This window comes from Poecilia latipinna, unplaced genomic scaffold (assembly GCF_001443285.1).
Source record: "Poecilia latipinna isolate Pla-1442-1.1 unplaced genomic scaffold, P_latipinna-1.0 Scaffold1037, whole genome shotgun sequence".
NCBI classification, from domain to species: domain Eukaryota; kingdom Metazoa; phylum Chordata; class Actinopteri; order Cyprinodontiformes; family Poeciliidae; genus Poecilia; species Poecilia latipinna.
In genome coordinates, this window is record NW_015113653.1 from 108,488 (window position 1) to 129,249 (window position 20,762).

Genomic DNA, 20,762 nt, shown 5'->3' on the forward strand with positions numbered 1-20,762 from the left:
TATATATATATATATATATATATATATATATATATATATATATATATAAGACTGAAATGTCAGGTTCTGGATTTTTCCTCACATCTTCAAAACGTTATTAAAGACGACTTGAGGATATAGTTTCTGTGAATTTGCAAAATTAATAACTCTTAAACCACTTCTTTTTTTTAACTTCTCTGAATGTTTTCACAGAGTTAACTTGTTTCTGGCACATAAAGAGATACTCCAATCCTTCCTCTGCATTTCTTTGTCTCAGAAATTACTTGGCTGAAGGTCTGGTGAAGAGGCTGGCCACTCCATAAGGATAAACTTGGTGTGTTTTAGGATTGTTTCAACGCCATTTTTTTTTTTTTCCCCCCAGGATGAAGCAATATTTTTTCAAGTTTGTGTGGGTCTTCAAACTGGTATAAAATCAAATAATATGAGAAACACCCCCATTCCATGATGCCCAAGCCACCATGCTTCACAGTGGTGGATGTATTCTGATTCAGAAGAATCTCATCCTCATATACCCTTCAATATTGTGAATATTTTTTTCTTTAGCAAATTCTAACATATTTTTCTAACACTATGACTTCGCGGGCACTCTTGGCCAATATTTTGGTTTCAAATAAGCATCTTCCCATTGTTACATTACCCAAAACTTACTTCCTACAGTTGCCTTGGGGTCAAAGGTAACTGTAGATTTTCTTTGATGACCCTGGAGTTGACCACAGACTTATATTTTGGATATTCTTTGATCTTTTTAAAATGCAGTTTTCTTCCAGGTCCTCCTAGTTATGACATCTCACAAATTGTCTACCAATTTGAAGCCTTTGAGATGAACTTTTGCTTTAACAGATTTTTGATGAGGAATTTATTATAACCTGCATGTACAACCAGCTGACTTCCTCCTTCATTTAAAAACGATGATTAATCAAGTCAGGGATGCTTTGCTAATATTTTGAACACACCCAGTAGTTCAGCTAAAGACTTTTTGAAACCATTAACTTTAAATGTATGAAGAGGAAACGGCATTTGTCTGACTTCCTGCTTGTTCATCACCACAGCTTTGAGATACCTTTTATTGTCATTAAGTGGAGAAATTCAGGGATTTTTAAACATAAGAATCAAAAGGCTGCTCATCTTTAGGGGGCTTATCTGGCACAAACAGCACCATCAGCATCATGTCTAGGAGCAGAAACTCTTCTGCACAACGGAGATCGACATTTACATAAACGCCACCTAAAACGCCAGCTCCAAGTCTGCAGTAAATACTCACCAGGTAACAAATCTGCAAGAACCTGAAAACATTTTTACTAAACACAAATTAAGGAATGTGTGACTTTCAATGTCAGATGTTTAACTTCTTTGTCCATCAGTGTGAAGTTGATAGAATTGCAATAAGAACTTAAAATGCTCCCCATCAACAAATAATCTGGGAAGTTGAGACCGCGTTAATGTTTCGTTCTCCGAATGACCTGTACAGAGGCAGCTACCATGGAAGGAAATGCAAAGACTCCTACAACGCAGCCTCTTCACACCTTTCATCCATCCCGCTGCAGTTGAACTCACCCACAAGGCTGCGATTCTTTCACAGAAGATGAGCTGCACTTCCATAAAAACAGCAAATGCTGAAAAACGTAGTTAGTGGCTAAATAAATACCCTTCAGGTTTTTCAAGCTGCTTAAAAGTAAAGAAAACAAAGGGATTTACTGTAGGTTTTAAACATTTAATTTACAATACAAAGGTCTTTATTCTGTCTGTTTTGCTTCTTCTGGATTTGATGGTTTTCTCTTTAGAGGAATTATATAAATCCCATTTTTGGCTTCTTTCAATCTCCACCATCGTCCCAATCTGTGCACAAAACAAAAGTCCACATACAAGTTATAAGATATTATTTTTCACAAAACTGTTGAAGAGCTGAAACATTCAGTGTTTCAGAGTCAGACTAATAAGGTTTAAAATGTTTCTCCTCTTATTTTCTACTATAAAATCTTTATTTGTTGTCGTTTAAAGAAGTTTGGTGCATTTCTGTTACAGGAGTGGTTCAACAGTGCCATCTAGAGAATATGCACAAACCAAGTATGCTTTCTGAGTTGTAGTCATAGATTTTTTCCATGGCAACATGAACATTAGTTTGGTACCTGTGCTCCTGTCCGACTCCGGCCACCAAGAACTGCCCAGAGCTCGAAAACTTCAGACTGTTGATGAAACCAGACTAAAAAGGACGACAGAAAACACATTCAGCAAGACTAATTGAACCCAAAAGTGATTTATAATTCCGAGCTTAGCATACCATGTTTACATTTATGATAAAACTATTTTTAAAATAATAACTTCAAAATAGGAGCAAGTTAACCGATCTTACCACTGGCACGCTAAACAGAAGCTCCAGTCCACGGTAGTTCTGGCCACATTTCCACACATTCACCTGGGAGTTGTGAGAACCTGCAGAGGAAACAATGGTTAGCGTAAAAAGCACACACACCCAGTTTTAATCTAGGAAAACACAGCAGAACCAAACGCATTACTTAATTTGAACACCCTAATATAATCAGTTCCTTCAGAAATGTATGTGGTCACATACATCCATATGTGACCCAGAAATCACATATGGATGTCTAGGTTTTATTTATCCCAGTAGAAGAAAAGTGATTTAACTTCAGGTAAATACAACAAAAATCTCTGCGTGATCTCTGGAAAACTTGAATCAGCTTTTCGTGTTTTTCTCTGAGGGCAAAAGTTTCCTCGTCGCACGCCTCCCATTAAAGTCAAACATCTCGTTGTACAGACATGCCCTTCCGTGGATAACAGCAGTGAGAAGCTGCCTTAGGTATTTGATAAAATGTTGGGTTTTTGAAGACTTCTAACATTTTGTAGTCTGCTATTGAGGTAAATTTGCTCCAACCTGGGCATGTTGACAGTTTTTTTTGAATGTCTTTCATTTGCAGACAGCTTTCTGTACAGCTCAAGACTTCTTTAAAAGTCTGCAGCTGTCTTCTTTTTGAAGGACTCGAGAGACGTTTTAGTTTGGTCTCACCCTCCTTTCACACTTTGAAGCACACAAGTTAAATGTTTGAGGTCTAGATGGGTAAGTCTCCTTGATGCTTATTAATGATGCTCTTCTTGTGCGCAACACCCTTTACCTAAATTTGGGGTATTAGTAAAATTACTATTAAATTTCCACGTGTACGTGGTCTAATGCCTGGCGGACAGCAAATTGTTGAGTTATTAAAAAGCTCGTGAAGAGGACTCTCACAGCCAGAGGCACCTGAGGCTACAGTATCCGAATTGTGAAGCGCTGCCACCGAGGACACCCAATGAGGCTGCTCCAGCCCCGCATCGCCATGGCAGCCGTGAGCCTGCTTCACCGTGCCGAGAGGCTTCTTCTTGTTGACGCCCCAAAGAGACACTGAGCTGAGGTTGTTGAGAAAATGAAAAGAGGGCACAAACGAGACATAAATGATCCTGGTAAACCACTAACATAAAGGGTGGGTGGACAAATGAGTGACCATGAATGTGAAAATAAAATCTCTTACCCGTCATCTGCTCCTGTTATCATGTGCTCCTCATTTATGAGCTGGACACAATCAATCGAACCTCTAAAGGACAAACAGAGGAAGACAATAACACCACTACAGTGTGTCCCTTTATAGAAACAAACAAATAAAATCAGCATTTATGTACATGGGTATAAAATATTTTTTTTGTATTGCTGAATTGCATTATTCAGTAAAAAAAAAAAAAGTGTCACACCTTAGTGAGAAGCTGTTACCCAACAGTAAAAATCATTTAATTATTTTCTCATCTTATGTTTCAATCTATTTTAAATCGTTTTGTCAGCGTCTTTTATTTGATGTAACTTTTGCTTAAAGCAACAGATGCATTTTGTTTTTGCCGTGTTGGCAGCTCCTTCATCCAGGCCGCAGTTGAAACGATGTGAGCACATTTCTAAATTGCTGCTGATGTGTGTTCTGGTCCAACAGTAATGAAATGTTTATCGCTTGTTTCATAATTGATGACTGTATGAAGTTTTTATGGTGTAAGGCATTTTGAATTTCCTTGTTGCTGAAATGTGGTATACAAATAAACCTGACTTGACAAATAGAAGGCAGAAGCTTATTTAAAATATATACTTGTATATTAATGAATGAAATACAGCTGTGCCTTTTCTGTCTGATTTTTATTGCCACAAATGTTCAAATACATTTTTGCGAAGGAAGAGATTTTTTTTTTTAACGCTTTCCAAAATTATATTTACCTCAGTTTATGGTAAAATATGAACCTAACTGGATTTGTCAAATCTTACTCACATTACACACATTACTTACCAGCATGTGGTAAATACATATTTAAGATATGATTCAGGTAATTTTAGCTCTGAAGCGGTTTTTCCAGTTGCAGCTGTTTTGACAGTAACTAAATGTTACTGTTTCAAATTGAAAAACATTTCACTTTCTCCTTCTGTTGTGGGCTATTTCTGCTATCAGGCTGAGGAACAGGATGTCACACTCTGCTGAGTTTTTGCACAACAATAAATTCACAAAGATGGTTTATCTGTCTCGCTTTTCCTGTCACAACACAACTAGCCGCACACATCTGTATGCAGTAGCATAGGAAAACTGAAAAGAGTGGAGCTGTGTTTTAGCCTTTTGAGGTTTCAACCTCTGTTACTGAACATGTTGGATTTTAAAAACTCAGGAGCTATTTCAAAGTCTAAGACTGAGGCTAAAGATCTACGTTCTCTAGAGAATTCACCAGGCTTCTGCTCCAGCAATGCAAACCTAATTTATATAAGATGCTTAAATGTAGAAAATTAAATGTGAACTCCAGAATTATGTTAAGTTTGTTTGCTCTCACAGATGCGTTGTGATGTCGCCTCGGCTCCTAATTTCATTAAATAGTTAAAAAATATATTTAATATTGGTCTTAAATCCTATAGGACAAATCACAATCGTCTTAAAAAAACATTTATAATACCTCGGCCACAAACTTCTGATCGATGTGTCTCTAATTGTTACTTTTGGTGTGACTGCCACCTACTGGTTCACAATAGTTATTTCAACGCTTGATGGGATTTTTTCATGTTTCTCTAGGTGGAGAATTCAAGAGGAAACCGATATGTAAAGCAGTGCAGCCAAGGTCACAGTCTGTACTTCTCCAGCTTTACAAATAAAAACTATGCTCTATTTGAAGCGTAGGAGAGGTGAGACAGGAAAGGTTTCCTATTATTTGCACTGTCAAAAAACAAAAAACAAACAAAAAAAAAAAAAAAAACTATAGTTTTAAGCTCACGCAATATATCTGAAACTTACACTGCACTAGGGTAAGCAATGAATTTCAACCAGTTAGCTCATTACAGATTGACAAAAAACAAGTTGAGGTCAGAGATCTACAGAAACCCACTCATGTCCGTGGAACACCAGCTGCGACTCCTCTGCTATCTTCCACACTCTGACGGTGCCGTCTCGCCCACCTGCAGTGACGCAGCGCTCACGGCTCAGACTGTCCAGTCCGGTGATCACATCCTGATGACCGAACCTGCAAACGCAACGGCATTAGACTCAAAGACACACACACACACACACACACAAAGAAAAGCGCTGTAAAGGATTACTTTTCTGCAGAGCGACTTACAAAGTTTCCACGTATGCGTTCTCGTCTACGTTCCACACTTTGACTGAGCGGTCGTGAGAGGCGCTGTACAGATCATGAGTTCCCTTCCTGAATGAAAGACCCTGAGAACCAAACAGAAAGATATTCATCTCTGCAGCACCAAATTAAACCTGCAACACATTTTATAAGGGGAAAAGCTTTATAGCGCTTTGGGTAAAAGGAGTAGAACGTACCGACACCGGGCCTTTGTGTCCTGTAAATTTATACAGATGTTTACACGTTTCTCCCTCCCAAATCATTATCAGATTGTTCATGTCTCCTGTGGCCTGAAGAGGTGTGAAGATGCCACTGTTACATTTGATGTGGCAGTTTTACAACAGAGGTGTGATACAGACGTTTCCATAACAAAATCAGGAATCAACAGAAAACAAAGCACTTTTTCTCACCAGGTATTTTCCATCTGACGATATGGCCATACACAGGATGTGGGCCGTGTGTCCAACATGGCGGTCTTCTGTACCTTTTCTTCCACCATGTATTGTATGGAGCTTCTTCCCATTTTCAACATCCCCTGAAAATATCATTGAGCAAGATTTATTAACAGATTTACAGCCCAGTTTTTCCTCACTGCAGTTAAAATATATAGCCAAATGCTAACATTTAATTATGGAGCAGTCTTTGGCAGCTGAGAAGATGCATCTGTCATCAGGAGTTATAACCAGACACGTAATCGGTAATTTGTGACCTCTTAGCACCCTGATCTCTGAAGCATCTGGTGGCAACAGCTAAAAAAAAAAAAAAAAAGAAAAAGAAAAAAAAAAAAATATATTATTTAAGGACCTTAGATATGTAGAGGTATTGAATGGAAAAACATTTCCACACTTACGTCTTTGGCTATAAGACGCTGTAGCTTCCCTTTCTGCTCAAGCTGAAATAAAATGAGAAATGGTAAGTAGAACAGAGAGAAGTTCAGCAAGAACATATATACTACTCAGATGTTATGAGACTTTACAGAGTTTGTACATGTTTTCATGTCAAAAGTCCATATTTTTGGCCTGTACAATTACTCTACTAAACAATGGGTTAAATATACTTGTTAGAATAGTGCAAAGCACTTCTAGTGACTGTATCTATCTGACCGCCAAATGGCACAACAGATAGAAAATAAAACATTATAACAATAAAGCAGGTGTACAAACTAGAAGTCTCATCAGACCAGACGTGTATTTTTGGTAAAAATGTGTTTGTTAGTCTCTCTGTGGGTCTTCAGAAATGCCTAATCAACCAGAAGACACTTCTTACCACTTCTTCTTGAAGCCGTCCAGCTATCAGATCTGTCTCAAATGACTCATCTTCAGCTTTCTTTTCCTCTATGAAGAACAATTAATCTGTGAAAATCTTATCTTAAACATTGCAAAGCTACAGTTTACTCATATACAATAATGTACACAAGCCTACCTTCTTCTTTTAGTTGTTCAAGGTAAAGTTTAGCTAATCTGAGCTTCTTCTCCTGTGGAGTTTCCTCAAACTCAATCTCCTCTTTGGCCTGCCTTTTCTTCGACACGGTGGGACTACAGAGAAAAAAACAAGATAAACACACATACTGAATCACAGGGAATCGCTTGTTCTTAGGCAGTAATTTACCCTTGTTAGAAGAGCAGAATTTGATTATTTTTATCTTGCATCTGTTTTTTAAGTTGCAACCACAAAAATCAGTGTAGTTTTAGAAATGTTGTGTATTAGATCGATACAAATTAGAGCGCAACGGTGAAGTGGAAAGAGAACAAACTTTCACTGTAATTTCAGTCTTCTGTGGAATATTTTTATGAGTTTTTCACATCTGGAGACAAACTTTGTTCCGATTTGTCTTCCTGTTGATTAGATGGAGATTTTCATGCCACTGATTCATTTAGGTCTGGACTTTGACTAGGGCATCCTAACACAGGAATGTTGTGGTGGTTTATGCCGTGTCACTGTAGCTCTGGCTGTGTTTTTCGAATGGTTCTCCTGCTGGAAGGTGAACTTTTGCTCCAGACTTCAGTCTTTTACAGGCTCTAATATTTTTTTTTCCCCCAGACTTGTTCTGTGTTCAGCTCCATCCATTCTCTCCATCAACTCTGATCAGCTCACCTGTTGTTCCTCAAGAACTGAAATTTCACCAGCAGAATCAAGAGTTCAACTTAAAAAGTAACATCCTCTCTCCTACCTCTCCACCTCAGAGTCACTGGAAATCTCTTCATTGTATTTGCTGCTGGATTTCTTTGCTCGTATTTTGCTCTGTCCTCCTGAATCTCCATCAGCCTGCAGCAAAAGATACAATCAACACATTTATTGAGCGCATAAACACGAACAGTTGCTAACATGACTTAGCTTGATTGCTAACAGTTTACTCAACTTACCTTCCGCTTTACCGCTGCTGTTTCTTTGCCTTTTTTGGTCGTTTTAGGTTTCCCTTTTGTCTTAATGAAAAAAGACGACGACATTGTGATATGTGACAAAATACGTTCTAGAAAAAACTTTAGCTCTATCGCTGCTCAAGTTTCTCTTAGCAGGAACATTGAAGCCACATGTGTAGATCGCAACCAATGTGGTAGTCCATGCCTGGTCAGAAGAACAAATGCTGATTTGCTCGGAACCTTGCCAGTTTTAAAATGCCCCGCCTTTTCTCGGAAGAGTGATTTTTCATTGGTCGAATCCTTGAAAGAGGGTGGAACAGGAAGTTGTACAGATTAAAAATGCTTCCCTCGGGAACTACCTCTCCTCAGCAATGTTCCACAGGTATTTGTAAAAAAATACGGATTTTAAAACATATCAGTTCAAAGCACATAATTTCCACGTAGTTTTAAATATAAACATGCACTTAATATTTCACGCATATGCGAGTGAAAATCTTTTACGCGAGTGTTAAAAAAATTAAGCAACTACATCAGGACCTTTATACTGTAATACTGGAGTAGTACTACTACTTCCTCTACTACGCAGTATTTCCATGTATTCCGCTGCCTTTGTCTTCAGTGACTGTGTTTTTTAGGCTCTCTCCCTGAAGGCTATCTAATCGGTCAGGTGAGACTCTTATGCACTAACATTAAAGCTTAGTTTAACAACAGCTGATGGATAGTTTGTGCGTCCAGCTGCTTTAGTGGGAGGGGCTGAGAAGGAGGCAAGGGGCAGTGGGAGCGATCTTAACAAAAAAACCTCTCCATCTTGTCTGGCATTAAATAATTTAATATGAAAACAAGGAATGATCGCTAAATGAATGTGAAAAGTTTGTCTGACCCCCTGTTTGTGGAGAAAATCAAAACTTGGAATGTGTTTCTATATGTCCAGATTTACTTCCTCTCAAATGCCTCCAAAGAGAAGCTCTGGATCAAGTCCAGGACAGCCGCAAGTGAAGATGATAAAGATCGGCAGCCCTTTGGATGTCCAGGAGTTCACTGGGTCTGTGGAGGACAGATACAGGATGGCAGAAGAGTCCAGCCACTCCCCTCTTCCCACCAACGAAGTGATCACAATGAACTCAGTTTAACCTTTCCATTCACCGAAAAGCAACAGTTGCTATTTTAAGACATTGTTGTGTCAAAGACATTGTTTCGATCTGAAGCACGACTAAAATCTTGACCGGGTTGCTATCGTTTTCGTAGCTTGAAGTTTTAAAGAAATCTGGTTCAAAACAGATTTGCCACAGGGCGTTTCGTATCTCTTTGGAAATCGATGAATTAAAGTAATTTGTCATAAACTATTCATAGTCTGTTGTAAGAAAACGTGATTATGTGTCACCAGGAAATAATATTCAACTACAGAAGGTTTCTAAGATATTTAGGGTTCATTTGGGATAATAATAATAATCAAAGTAGTAAAAATAGATATGCTATATAGCGTTTATAGTTGCATTGATAGAAAATGGCTTCTTTACCGATGAGAGAAATGGAAGGAGCAGTATGGGTGCCAAATCAGGGTTGAAATCGACAAAATATCGGTTTAATCGCAAACCACATGTCACTAGTAGCTTCTAGGTTTTAAACAGAATTATTTTAATGAGAGTGATGGATGGCATTCCTTTAATTGTCATGCAAAGACGTCGCTTTCCAGAGCTGGAAATATTCTCAAACAGCCACATTTTTATGTCTCAGAAACTAGCCCATGCTTACTCCGAAGCAGAGCTGGTTTTGCACGTTCTTTGGAAACTATTTACCGTCTCTTTTCTTCTCCTTTGGCAGCCTGAAACTTTTGACTCTGATGAAGAACATTTTGCAAGCCAAGGCATCAGGACGGACACCGTCAGCCTCCTCATGAAAATAGAGCAGCTGCAGGCGCAGCTCAAATACGAGCGCAGATGCAGGATCTTAGCTGAGAGAGAGCTGAGGGAACTCAAAGGTTGGTGGAAAGATACACCAAGTAATCAATCATTAATCTAGTAGCACGTCCTGCCATGAGCACATCATGGATGTGACATCAAGCAGATGTGTGGTTATTGTTGATGTCATGTCCATGTCATATTTTTGCAGATTTGTTTGGTCAAATGATTTAAAAAAAATCCATCTGTGACTAAAAATAAATCAATTTTAAATCTGACAAGTATAACAATATCAAGAAATAATACTCAAAATGTTTTCCAAAAAGTTAAATGGCAGCAAAAATGTAAATACATTTTATGTCTTTAATTACACAAAGTTCTGGTGTCCAGACTGTTCAGATCTTAAATGGATTCCATGCGGCTTTTACAGAAGCTGATGTAGTCTTATTCTAGATTGAACTGCGGGTTATTACCAATTATGAAGAAAACTAGAGGTAGTGTATAATATTAGTTTAATTACATTGCATTTTGTAATGACGATCATGTCTTATTTTATATATGAGTGAAGGCATCATGGTTATTCCTAGAAGCTTTCTTAAATGTTGACTTCATGAAGACTTCAGTAATTGTAAAGAAGCTGGTTTGAGTAATGTGCATGCAGGAAACAATAATCCCACAGCCTCACTGCATCCTCTAGTCCTGCGTGAGAATGTCAGGACGACTCCAGCCGATTTGCTGGAACTTGTCTTGCAGCTTATATTTTTTGTGTGCAGCGAATACTTATCTTGTGTTGGGTCTCGCTTTTCAACCACTACTCTGTGGCAAAGTTATCAAGTTATATAAAATGTGTCTTACAGGTGTATTTATGTTGATTTAACATAATTTGCAGAGATGAACACGCTCATGATACAGATGAGGCACACAGCAAATGAACTTCGAGCAACTCTGGATCACGTTCTTCACGGAAGCGAGGCCGGGGTTGAACCACAAAACACTGATGAAGGCGTGACCTTCCTGAGCGATTCTGGAGTTCATGTGGGAGGAGTTCATAATATCCCAGAGGTCAGTGCCAGAATGATCTGTAAGTCTTTTGCCAACACATCAGTTAAAGGTATTTGGCTCAGTTTTTGTTTGGATATCACACTGGACAAACCTGATTGTGCTTGTATTGGGATATTTATATCCTTCACCATACTAATGAAGAGTGTGATTTTTATGTGATCATTTTTTATTTATTTTTTTTTCAGGATGACCTTAACTTTGTGTATCTTGCTGAGAACATACGAGTGCCAAAAGATCTTTATGAGCGTGTTGCAGACATTTCTGACTTTAAGAAGTATGTCGGCGCTCTGCTGATGATCATTTTCGACCGAGACACTTTGGCCACTCACTGTCTGCAGGGCCGGAAGAATAACTTCACAGGAGAAGATAGCCACAAGCCTCCTCTCCCACCTGAGATCTTAAAAAGCTTAATGGGTGAGATAAAGAGCACCAGCCAAAACTCAAACATCACTCTTTGTAACGTAACAATATCTACCTTAATATCGTTAGTATTTTGCAATGTTTCTCTATTTTTATTTTTTTTTTTACTTTTCAGATCATGTCGCAGAAAAGTTTGGCGTCGACACTACCCAGATTAAATATGCCATCCGCACAAAGCTGAACAACGAGGACAAGCTGCTGAAGAAGAGGTTGGGCTTGGTTAAAACTGAAAGCAGAGCGTCTGTTGATCAAACTTTCTGCCAAGATGCTTCGATTCTGTCTAGAAATGATGCAATGGCAAATGACTCTGTTTTCTAGTGGTGCTGATCTGCCACTGTATTACTAGCTAATCTCATCGTTGCCTTTTTTTTTTAACCAAGTTAAATTTTCTCCCACATTAAGCTGCTTAAGTTTTTCAAAACTTTATAGAACACTTTTTATGTTGACAACTCTTAGTTGATTATTTAGTGTCTGAAAAGCTGGTAACACTATAAAATGTCACACACACACACACACACACACACGCGCACACACACACACACACACACACATATATATATATATATATATATATATATATATATATATATATATATATATATATATATATATGTATGTATATATATATATATATACTAGGAACCTGGGCATATATATATATATATATATATATATATATATATATATATATATATATATATATATATATATATATATATATATATATATATATATATATGCCCAGGTTCCTAAACACAAGTGTGTCTGTTGCGGTGATTGTTTTTGTAAGTTGTGGTAGCGTAGAAACAGAATAACATTTAACCTCTCAATCAAGTGTACGTCATATGTGTACACCAGGTACATTTCAAACTGTTGCTATTTGTGATGATCTGTGCAAAAAGTGATGTTGTGTTTTTGAGTTTTGTGTTCACAGTTTCAGATGATAATTTAAGTGAAAGGCTCTCCTTCCTCTGAACAGTGTGTTTTTTCAGGTACTGTATTTTTTTATATAATTATGTGAGTAGAATAAAATCCAGTATATTCTCTATTGTTTGCTTTTTTTTTTTTCTGACAGTCAACAGATGTCAGTGGTGAGTCTTGTTTGCCCACTGTGTTACAGGTCACATGACCTTTTGCCTCTCACTGACTGATACTAAATAAACGTTTTCTGCTTTAGATTAGTTGGGCCTCATAAATTATATATATTTGCTACATGTCAGTTGCACCAGTCTCTTGTGTTTTTGTGCAGCAAAATACATAGAAAACAACACAACCTCTGCCCAGTTTAGTTGGTATTCACAAACTTGGAAGCTTGAACTTTTTAAATTAAAGGGTAGCACTGGTTGCTATGGCCAAACATTTCCTCCTTAGTTTCATCAGACCATAGTATATGCCACTAGAAATTAAGATTTTTGTCTTTGAGTTCATTTGCAAACTAACCTCCGTTTTTATTGCCACATAGGAAATGATAACTTTTCCCCTTTTTGCCCATGTTGATGCATGGCTTGTTCTTCTGGACAACAACACTCACTTATTAACTTCAGCCAGCTTCCTCACTTCTTTTTTTTTTTTTTTTTTTTTCTGCTTTTGCTCCAGGGTATTACACACATTTCACACTAAAACACATTCATCTCTGTGACACAGAAACAATCTCCGTCTGGAAAGATATGATGAACATTTCCATGCTGTTTATACTTGGATATCATGGTTTCAACAGATAAATGTGGCACATTCAGGCATTTGGATTTCACTCCCAATATCTTGTCCATAATTATCTTTCTGACAACTTGACTGATTTCTTCAGATTTTTCCATTGTGTCACCCAAAGAAACACTATGCTCAAGGGATTGCCTTTAAATAAGCCCACAGGTGTGTCTCCGGCTAATTGAAATGTTGAGAATGAACCTTTCAGAATCTGGTGGTAACGCTGAGAAGCTAACCAATCCTCCAGTGCCCTCACTCACTCTGGAGCTATGGAGAGAATAAAGGATTATGTGTAACAGCGATCCCAGTATACAGTGTGTAACAGTCGCCGCCACATGCAGATGGATGAAAGAGTGAGTGTCATTGGAGAGAGGAGGTTTGGTGTGCTCATCTCCTCTTGAAAGAAGGGATTTGAGGTGATCACCAGCTGATGGCTCCTCCCTCGTCCGTCCCTGCAGCTGAGTCAGTTCTCACAGTTCATTTCCTCTCACACTGGTGGCATCAGTGCTCCCTCAGGTCATATGTTCCTTTTTAAGGAATCCTTTGTTTTTAATCAAAGATTTTAACACCTCTGAAGACTTTTGGGCAGCAGAAGGACTCATGGAAGGGCTCAGCTATACAAGAACATCTCACAGGACCAAGGCTCAGTTATAAAATGTAAGATTTGTAACTTGTTTTTGTGTAAATGAGCAGTCAATTTTTTATGGACACATTATTTTTATTTTTTTATTTATTTTTATTTTTTTTTATGAAAGTTGTAATTAATGAGATTTTTAGAGAAAATTTGGACAGTGAAAAGTGATTTCAATTTATACTTGCCTGGTGTTGATGTTAACATTATCAAGACACCTTAAAACTTATAAACTAATGGTTGTACCAATAAGAGAGACAAAAAAATACAATCAATAAATGCATTTAATAATGAATCAGAGAACCCCCCAGTGGCTCCCCTGAAATATTTAAATTTGAAACAAAATAGTTTACATCAAATTTCACCATGTCCTTGTAAAAGACTTTGTAGGAAAAGTGGTGAGATCTGAAATATCATTTTAAAAATTAAGTGTCCAAAAGTCTTTATATCTTCTAAAACCAGAAAATTAATAAATACCTAAATGAAACTGCAATTTGCATTTAAATTATGTTTATATTTCCTTTTTTATAATTTGCATCTAAGATTAACCTTTGGAATCAATTGTGTGTACTGTGATGATGTGTTCTTTTTAATACACTTTAAAAAAACAAACAAAAAAAAAACAACTGTTTTACATTGCAAATTATTTTACTTCAGTATTGTCCTGTTACTGCTTTTAATATTAATTTCAACTTAAATAAGAAAACAGTTACCATTTTTCTCTGAAGATTTCTATGAGCTATTTTCTACCTATTTAACTTACTTGTGGGTTATTTTTGTTACTATAACATTTCTCAACCAATTGTAATTAAATTTTACATTTAGAAATGAATAATTTTCTTTCTTATTTCATTAAAATTTGTGTCCATTCTCAGGTTTCAATATATACCAAAGATACAGTGCCGTTGTAATCCTACACATTCAACCAAAACTGTTTATTTTGGGCATAATTCAAGCATCTTGGGGAGCATTAAGTCCAATTAGATCCTGCATGGATTTAAAGAATTGCATAATTCTTTGAAGCCAGTAAAAATATGTGAATTTTATTTCTATAGAACAATTTCTGCCCATTTAGAAACAAACAAACAAAAAAATCAAATAGACTCGACGCCTTCAGTGTATGTTGGTCTGCAACAAGAACATGTCTGTTATGAGAACAACCTTACATAATGTGAGGATGTACGTTTTTAAGTCTCCATGCTGGGGGATAAACCGCTGCAGAACTGGCATGCCGCTCACTGTCCACCAGAGAAGATTACAGTCAGCAGATAACATCGGGCCTTGCATTTAGGACACTCTGTCTCAAATATGAAACCCAAATATGGTTTTTAAAAGCAACTGTTGAGATCCACATAAAGAGGGCACTGAAGCATAAGATGCATGCAAAAATTGTTAACATTATATTTAACTTCTGCTTGATGATTAGTCCCACCTTACAGTGTTTTCTGTGTTGTTTTGTGAACGTTGTGAAGAGAGGATCCTCTTTGATGTTATGATGATGAAGGGTGGCGCTGATCACACACTAATCACTGTAATGCTAGTGTGCAGCTGCAGCCGGACTGAAACAAGAACACTCATTATCTCTTATTTCTGAAGAATGATTATAGATGGAGGAGAGTCACAACGTCCCCCATGAATTATTCCTCTTGATCATGTTTTGCCCTCCTCAAAGAAAGTCAGTGTGTCCCTTACTTAATCTTCCTAAAGTTAATGTTGAAAGTTTTATGTATTTATTTATTTATTTATTTTTTTGCTGTCAAAGTTTAAAAATGTCAAGCAGACATCACTAGATGCTCGACTTGTTGTGGTCATGTTATTTTTTAATCTAAAGTTGAGCTGCACATTCAGAACTTAATAATCTGCCAGAGGGATTAATTCATAATTTCACAGCAATTTTATCTCAGATTAAATACAGAAAGTTTGTTTCTGATTCATAAAATCCAGAAGCAGCTATGACATGGTTAATTCTTCCTAGACATAAAAGATTTCTGAAATTTACAGCATAGTATTCACAGTATCCACAACCAACATTTCAAATATGTCTGATGCCATTCCTATTCATCTAGATTTTTTTTTTTTTATCTCTACATATCAAGAGATATGTACAGATAATACATATCTTGAAGCATTCATTGGCATTTTCCACTATTCATATTATGACTGCATAAAAAGCATTGAGTAATTACAGATTATAATTGAAGTTATGTGAATCCAGCAGTGTCCCGGATTGCCCTTTGGACTCCATTAGGGAAGTGGGTGAAAGGAGGATGTTAGCCAAGTTGTTTTCGTTTACGGAAAATTTCTCTCAACTCCTGCATCACACTCCTCTAGCAACAAACTATGGCCCACACAGCAACACCCTGACTGTTCATTGTTATTGGTTTAAATATTTCTACATCAGAAGTATAACATACATATTCACTAAGTAGTGAAAATAGGGGAAATCAAAATATATGGAAACCATGTATTTTATCTCAGCAGGTTGACGAGAGGAAGTTTTAATGTTAAATGGGCAACAACTGCATCCCATGTTTTTAAAATCTTAGTTTCTTCAAGTAAGAATTATGTTTCACATATCAACAAAGTTTATTTTCATGAAAATATGCAGTGCTATTGAAACCAAGAAACACATGAATGTTGAAACAATGAAACTTGTTGTCGTATAAAGACTTACATTTAAAATATCTGAAATGCCAGGTGTGAAAAATAAATGTATTTCGTTGAGATATTTTTATATCCCACTTTTGTTTTATATAATCCAGTTACTTTAAATTGAAAGGGAATCAACCTGAGTGAATTCAAAAGTGGTTTTTTAATAATTATACAGTTTTACTTGTAAGAGGAAAACAACTCTTTCACCTGATAAACGGGGAAACCACATTGTTTGCTTCAGTCTTCAGTTTGACTTGCAGAGTTGAGAAATTGCTCAAATAGAATGTAGCTGATAACATAAAGTAGGCAAAAAAGTTTCCTAATGGAACACGTCATGTCTGAAGGAATTTAAGGACAGATGAGAAGCAAATTCACTGTCATTTACTAGTCTGAAAAATGTCATTTTTATGGCTTTTGGACTCCAGTGAATCACAATGAGAGCCATCCATCCACAAATGGACAAAACATAGATCAGTGATGACCTTTTCACAGGAGTGGCTGACCAAAGAACATCACTCAGGGTGACAATATCTTAATCATTGCAGGCCTCTCTTGCCTCAGTTAAGGTCAGTGGTCTTGATTCAACAGTAAAAGAAAAAAAGATGGGGTAAAAATGGGATACATGTCACACAGAGCGCGGAGGTGAAAAGAAGCGCTGACCTAAAAGAACACAAAGCCCTTCTCACCTCTTGCCTAAAACGTCTCAGTGATCCCTTTAGGGGGGAAAAAAAATATTGTACTGGCAAAGCAAAAGCATAACTTTTTGAAAGGTTAGTTTTCCATCATATCTTGTGAAAATCCCCATTAGACTGACAATCAAACATGATGATGGTGTAGGATTGCTCTGCACCTTTTGCAGTCAGTTGACTTGTCACAAATCATGGAACCATAATTTCTGGTTGCTATCAGAAATTGTAGTTGGATGTTGGGTGATAATATGAAGCACACCAGGAAGGCCACCTCAATGACTTAAAAAAAAAAAGTTAAGATTTTGAAATGGCTTAATCAATGTCTGGTTTAAAGTTTGATTGAGATTCAAAAACAGGCCCTTGGCACTTAAACCCACATCATGGAAGAATGTGTTGAATAAAAACAATTCAGGCAAGAAGAGTGAAGATAAAGTCCTCTTCAGACTATCTTTTTCTGATTTTGAAGTTTGTAATCTAAAAAAAATATGATAGATTGATCAATTATCTAAATGTTTAAATCTAATAAAAAGCTGAACAGAAGAAATCTGTGATGGAGCAAAAGCTTTTTCAGACCTTTTCATTGTACCATCACCTTTTTTTAGCTCTTTCTCCTGGTGTTACTACCCTCAGTCTGTTTGTTTTGGGTTGCTTTTAGGTATTTGAAGAAGCAGCAGTTTTCCATTTTTGACAGGTAAAAAAATTCACTGGGCTCTATCTGGAAACACTAAACCAAAAGAATTTGAATTTCGGTCCCATTTGAACAGATGCACACAGAAAGAACTCACAGATGGCAATTCTTATGTGATGCTACATTAATGAGCATGTAGAGGACTGACTGTCAAACATAAAGGACAGCAGTATGCAAATGTTACATTTAGTGAATGTTTTAATTGCTTGAAAAATGTTTACTCTTTATGTGAAATTCATTAAAAATGTGCCTAAATGACTTTTTTTTTATTCCTCTTTTCAGGAGTGAAGAGATGTTTATTTCTAAGACATCCTTGGAGCTGATGACAGAGTAATGGGGAAAACAGGAGTGCAGACATCTTCTTTGAAACTTTTAATATGAATGATGGAGGAGTCAAGCACTGCTTTCACCTCCGAGTATAATGACAGCACCTCAACATGGACACCCATGGCCTCTGCTCCCAACAGGCAGCTGGGCACACTTCCCAACCCGCTGACTCGATTCAAAGACCTGACAGGACTGCTTTTCATGGTGACCCTGAACGTTCTCGCACTTCTGGCCAACACCGCAGTGATGGTGGTCATTATCAAAGCCCCTCACCTCAGGAAATTTGCCTTTGTGTGCCACCTCTGTGCAGTGGACCTGCTGTGCGCCATCTTGCTCATGCCTCTCGGCATCGTGTCCAGCTCGCCGTACTTCGCCGAGGTCATGTTTACTGTGCTGGAGTGCCAGATCTACGTCTTCCTCAATGTAATCCTCATAGCTGCCTCTATCTTCACCATCACAGCCATCAGTGTGGAACGGTACTACTACATTGTCCACCCCATGCGCTATGAGGTCAAGATGACCCTGAAGCTGACCTCAGCTGTTGTGGTGATGGTGTGGGTGGCTTCGGCCATTTTGGGCTTTTCCACCGTTTTCGGATGGCCGTCTTATGGCCTGAAGTCCATCAGTGCTGCACACTGCTCACTTCACTGGAGCCACAAGAACCACAGGCGTATTTTCTCTGCTCTCTTCAGCATCACCTGTTTCTGTCTGCCAGCTGTGGTGATCTTCGCTGTCTACTGCAATGTGTACAAGGTGGCCCGAGTGGCGGCACAGCAGCATGGGCCACTGCCCTCATGGACAAACACTCAGGTCAAGCATCGCTCAGACTCTATAAACAGTCAGACGACCATCATCACGACTCACCACGCCCCTCGCAGGATAACAAGAGATCGGCCTTTTATTGGCAGTAAAGCTGCTCTGACCCTCATGATTATTGTCGGCCAGTTTCTAATCTGCTGGCTGCCTTACTTTGCCTTCCACCTCCATCTGATACTGAACTCAAAACCCTGCACCCCTAATGACTTGGAGGTAGTGGTGACCTGGTTGGCATATTCTTCCTTTTCTATGAATCCTTTCTTCTACGGACTTCTAAACAGACAGATCCGCGAGGAGCTGTGCAAGTTGAGGCGCTGCTACTCAGCATACCCGACAGACCCGGCCTTTTCCAGCCACGAGGGCTCGGGCCATGAAAACTTCCTGGAGTTCCTCCATAGGACCAGTTGCACAATAGAGACACGTGCAAGCTTTGTAATGCCCAGTCCCAGAACCACTCTGGATCAAACTGGGCAGACTGGTTTCAGGATACCAGGTCAGATTCCAGAAGAGTTGAACTAGATGTACCTCACAGCTTTGACATGATGTTAATAACCTGCTGGACTATAGAAGTCATATAGGATAGCATGATTTAATTACTACCAGCAAATCTTCACACAAAAACATGACAAACATAATTTGTTGTGTCTTTTAAAACTTGATACTGTAAAATCTGTAAAAGTTCTGAAATGATCGTAAAGTCATTAATGCTTTTCCAAGCAAACTCTACTTTTATAAACTATAAGCTACAACTTAGTAGTTCTAGTTTCAAAAAGAGGGGGTCTGTGTATATGATATTATTACTTCAGAAGTCTGAATCAGTCAACAGGTTTACATACAAATCATAGATCTTGTAGATTATTAAAAGTGGATCGCTCTTCCTTTTGTAAAAATATTTCTACAACTGAAAGAGAACATGTTATTTTATAATTTCATTTAAATACAAGCAATTTTCTGCAAGTCATTACTTGATCATTTGGTAAAATATTTTTTTCCCTATGAATTTAATGATTATAGAAAAGCTGTGATCTTTTACATAATCACATGAATCTGTTTTTGTTAAGACGTTTTTTTTCTAAAAACAGATTATCAATCACCTTGGTACATTTCTCTTTAGCTTATACAGTCAGAATTTAAACAGTTTTAATTTAATTTTTTATTTTTTTATTTTTTTTTTACATTGCGGCAATAAACAGTCATATAATCTCTTTTAGTGAACATGTTGGTGTAATGTACGACAGTAAAAAATGAATTTGAATGGTAGCATATTCATTTGTAAGAATGGTCCAGTCAAAGTCCAGACCAAAATTCAATTGAAGATATATGGAAAAGTTACAAATTGCTGTATTCAGGCACTCACATCTAATTTTATTGAGCTTGAGTTATTTTGAAGAGAACAGGGTTAAAATGTAAAACATACCCAAACAGACTTGCAGCTGTAATTTCAATAAAATGTGGTTGTTCCAAGTATTTACCTTGAATAATAATAATAAAAAATCCTCAACACACTTTTCAGATTTTTATTTGTAAGAGATTCTTATACCATGTTTTCTTTGCCATCTACTTTACAGTTATATGCTAATTCATGTTGGTCTATCCTGTTAAAACCGAATAAAAAAATAATCATTTTCCAGAATTCTTTGTGTTTTGATGTCCTTTCTATGGTCTCATGTGATTTTAACTTTAGCTAAAAGCATGGTTTATGTCAAACTTTGTAGCTTAAACAGCTTATGAACAACAATGCAAATACAAGAGCTTTGTTTTCAATTTATTGTCTTCAGTAACTGTAAGAATATTTCTGGATTTCATGGTGAGTATTATAATAGTATTGACAAAACATAAACACAGGAGCGCTGACTAATTACTGTGAAATATTTTGTCTTT

At 37.3% G+C, this 20,762-nt stretch overlaps 3 protein-coding genes across 6 annotated transcripts; 2 read left to right on the forward strand and 1 right to left on the reverse strand.

The window, feature by feature from the left end:
* Positions 1-1,694: 1,694 nt before the first annotated feature.
* rrp9 (ribosomal RNA processing 9, U3 small nucleolar RNA binding protein) lies at positions 1,695-8,253 on the reverse strand. Of its 2 annotated transcripts, none has more exons than XM_015051256.1 (15): positions 7,998-8,253; positions 7,805-7,899; positions 7,057-7,169; positions 6,901-6,968; positions 6,485-6,526; positions 6,257-6,383; positions 6,045-6,169; positions 5,832-5,924; positions 5,620-5,720; positions 5,389-5,523; positions 3,522-3,584; positions 3,242-3,399; positions 2,351-2,430; positions 2,127-2,200; positions 1,695-1,836 (listed from the first exon to the last, which is right to left on the reverse strand). In XM_015051256.1, exons 1-15 carry the CDS (start codon positions 8,079-8,081, stop codon positions 1,734-1,736), a joined length of 1,461 nt encoding a protein of 486 aa, XP_014906742.1. In that variant the 5' UTR covers positions 8,082-8,253; the 3' UTR covers positions 1,695-1,733. The 2 variants fall into 2 exon arrangements, with proteins under 2 accessions (XP_014906742.1, XP_014906743.1); XM_015051257.1 differs by having other exon boundaries at positions 3,254-3,399; positions 7,998-8,250.
* A 297-nt stretch (positions 8,254-8,550) lies between these two features.
* On the forward strand, positions 8,551-11,807 carry LOC106959014 (uncharacterized). 3 transcript variants are annotated; one of them, XM_015051259.1, is made up of 6 exons: positions 8,551-8,661; positions 8,926-9,109; positions 9,816-9,972; positions 10,782-10,954; positions 11,140-11,368; positions 11,490-11,807. In XM_015051259.1, exons 2-6 carry the CDS (start codon positions 8,942-8,944, stop codon positions 11,690-11,692), a joined length of 930 nt encoding a protein of 309 aa, XP_014906745.1. In that variant the 5' UTR covers positions 8,551-8,661; positions 8,926-8,941; the 3' UTR covers positions 11,693-11,807. The 3 variants fall into 3 exon arrangements, with proteins under 3 accessions (XP_014906745.1, XP_014906746.1, XP_014906744.1); XM_015051260.1 differs by having other exon boundaries at positions 8,926-9,100; XM_015051258.1 differs by lacking the exon at positions 8,551-8,661 and having other exon boundaries at positions 9,017-9,972.
* A 258-nt stretch (positions 11,808-12,065) lies between these two features.
* Positions 12,066-20,360, forward strand: LOC106959004 (probable G-protein coupled receptor). The gene is made up of 2 exons (XM_015051240.1): positions 12,066-13,735; positions 18,021-20,360. The coding sequence occupies exon 2, from the start codon at positions 18,120-18,122 to the stop codon at positions 19,398-19,400; it is 1,281 nt and encodes a 426-aa protein (XP_014906726.1). The 5' UTR covers positions 12,066-13,735; positions 18,021-18,119; the 3' UTR covers positions 19,401-20,360.
* The last annotated feature ends 402 nt before the right edge of the window (positions 20,361-20,762 follow it).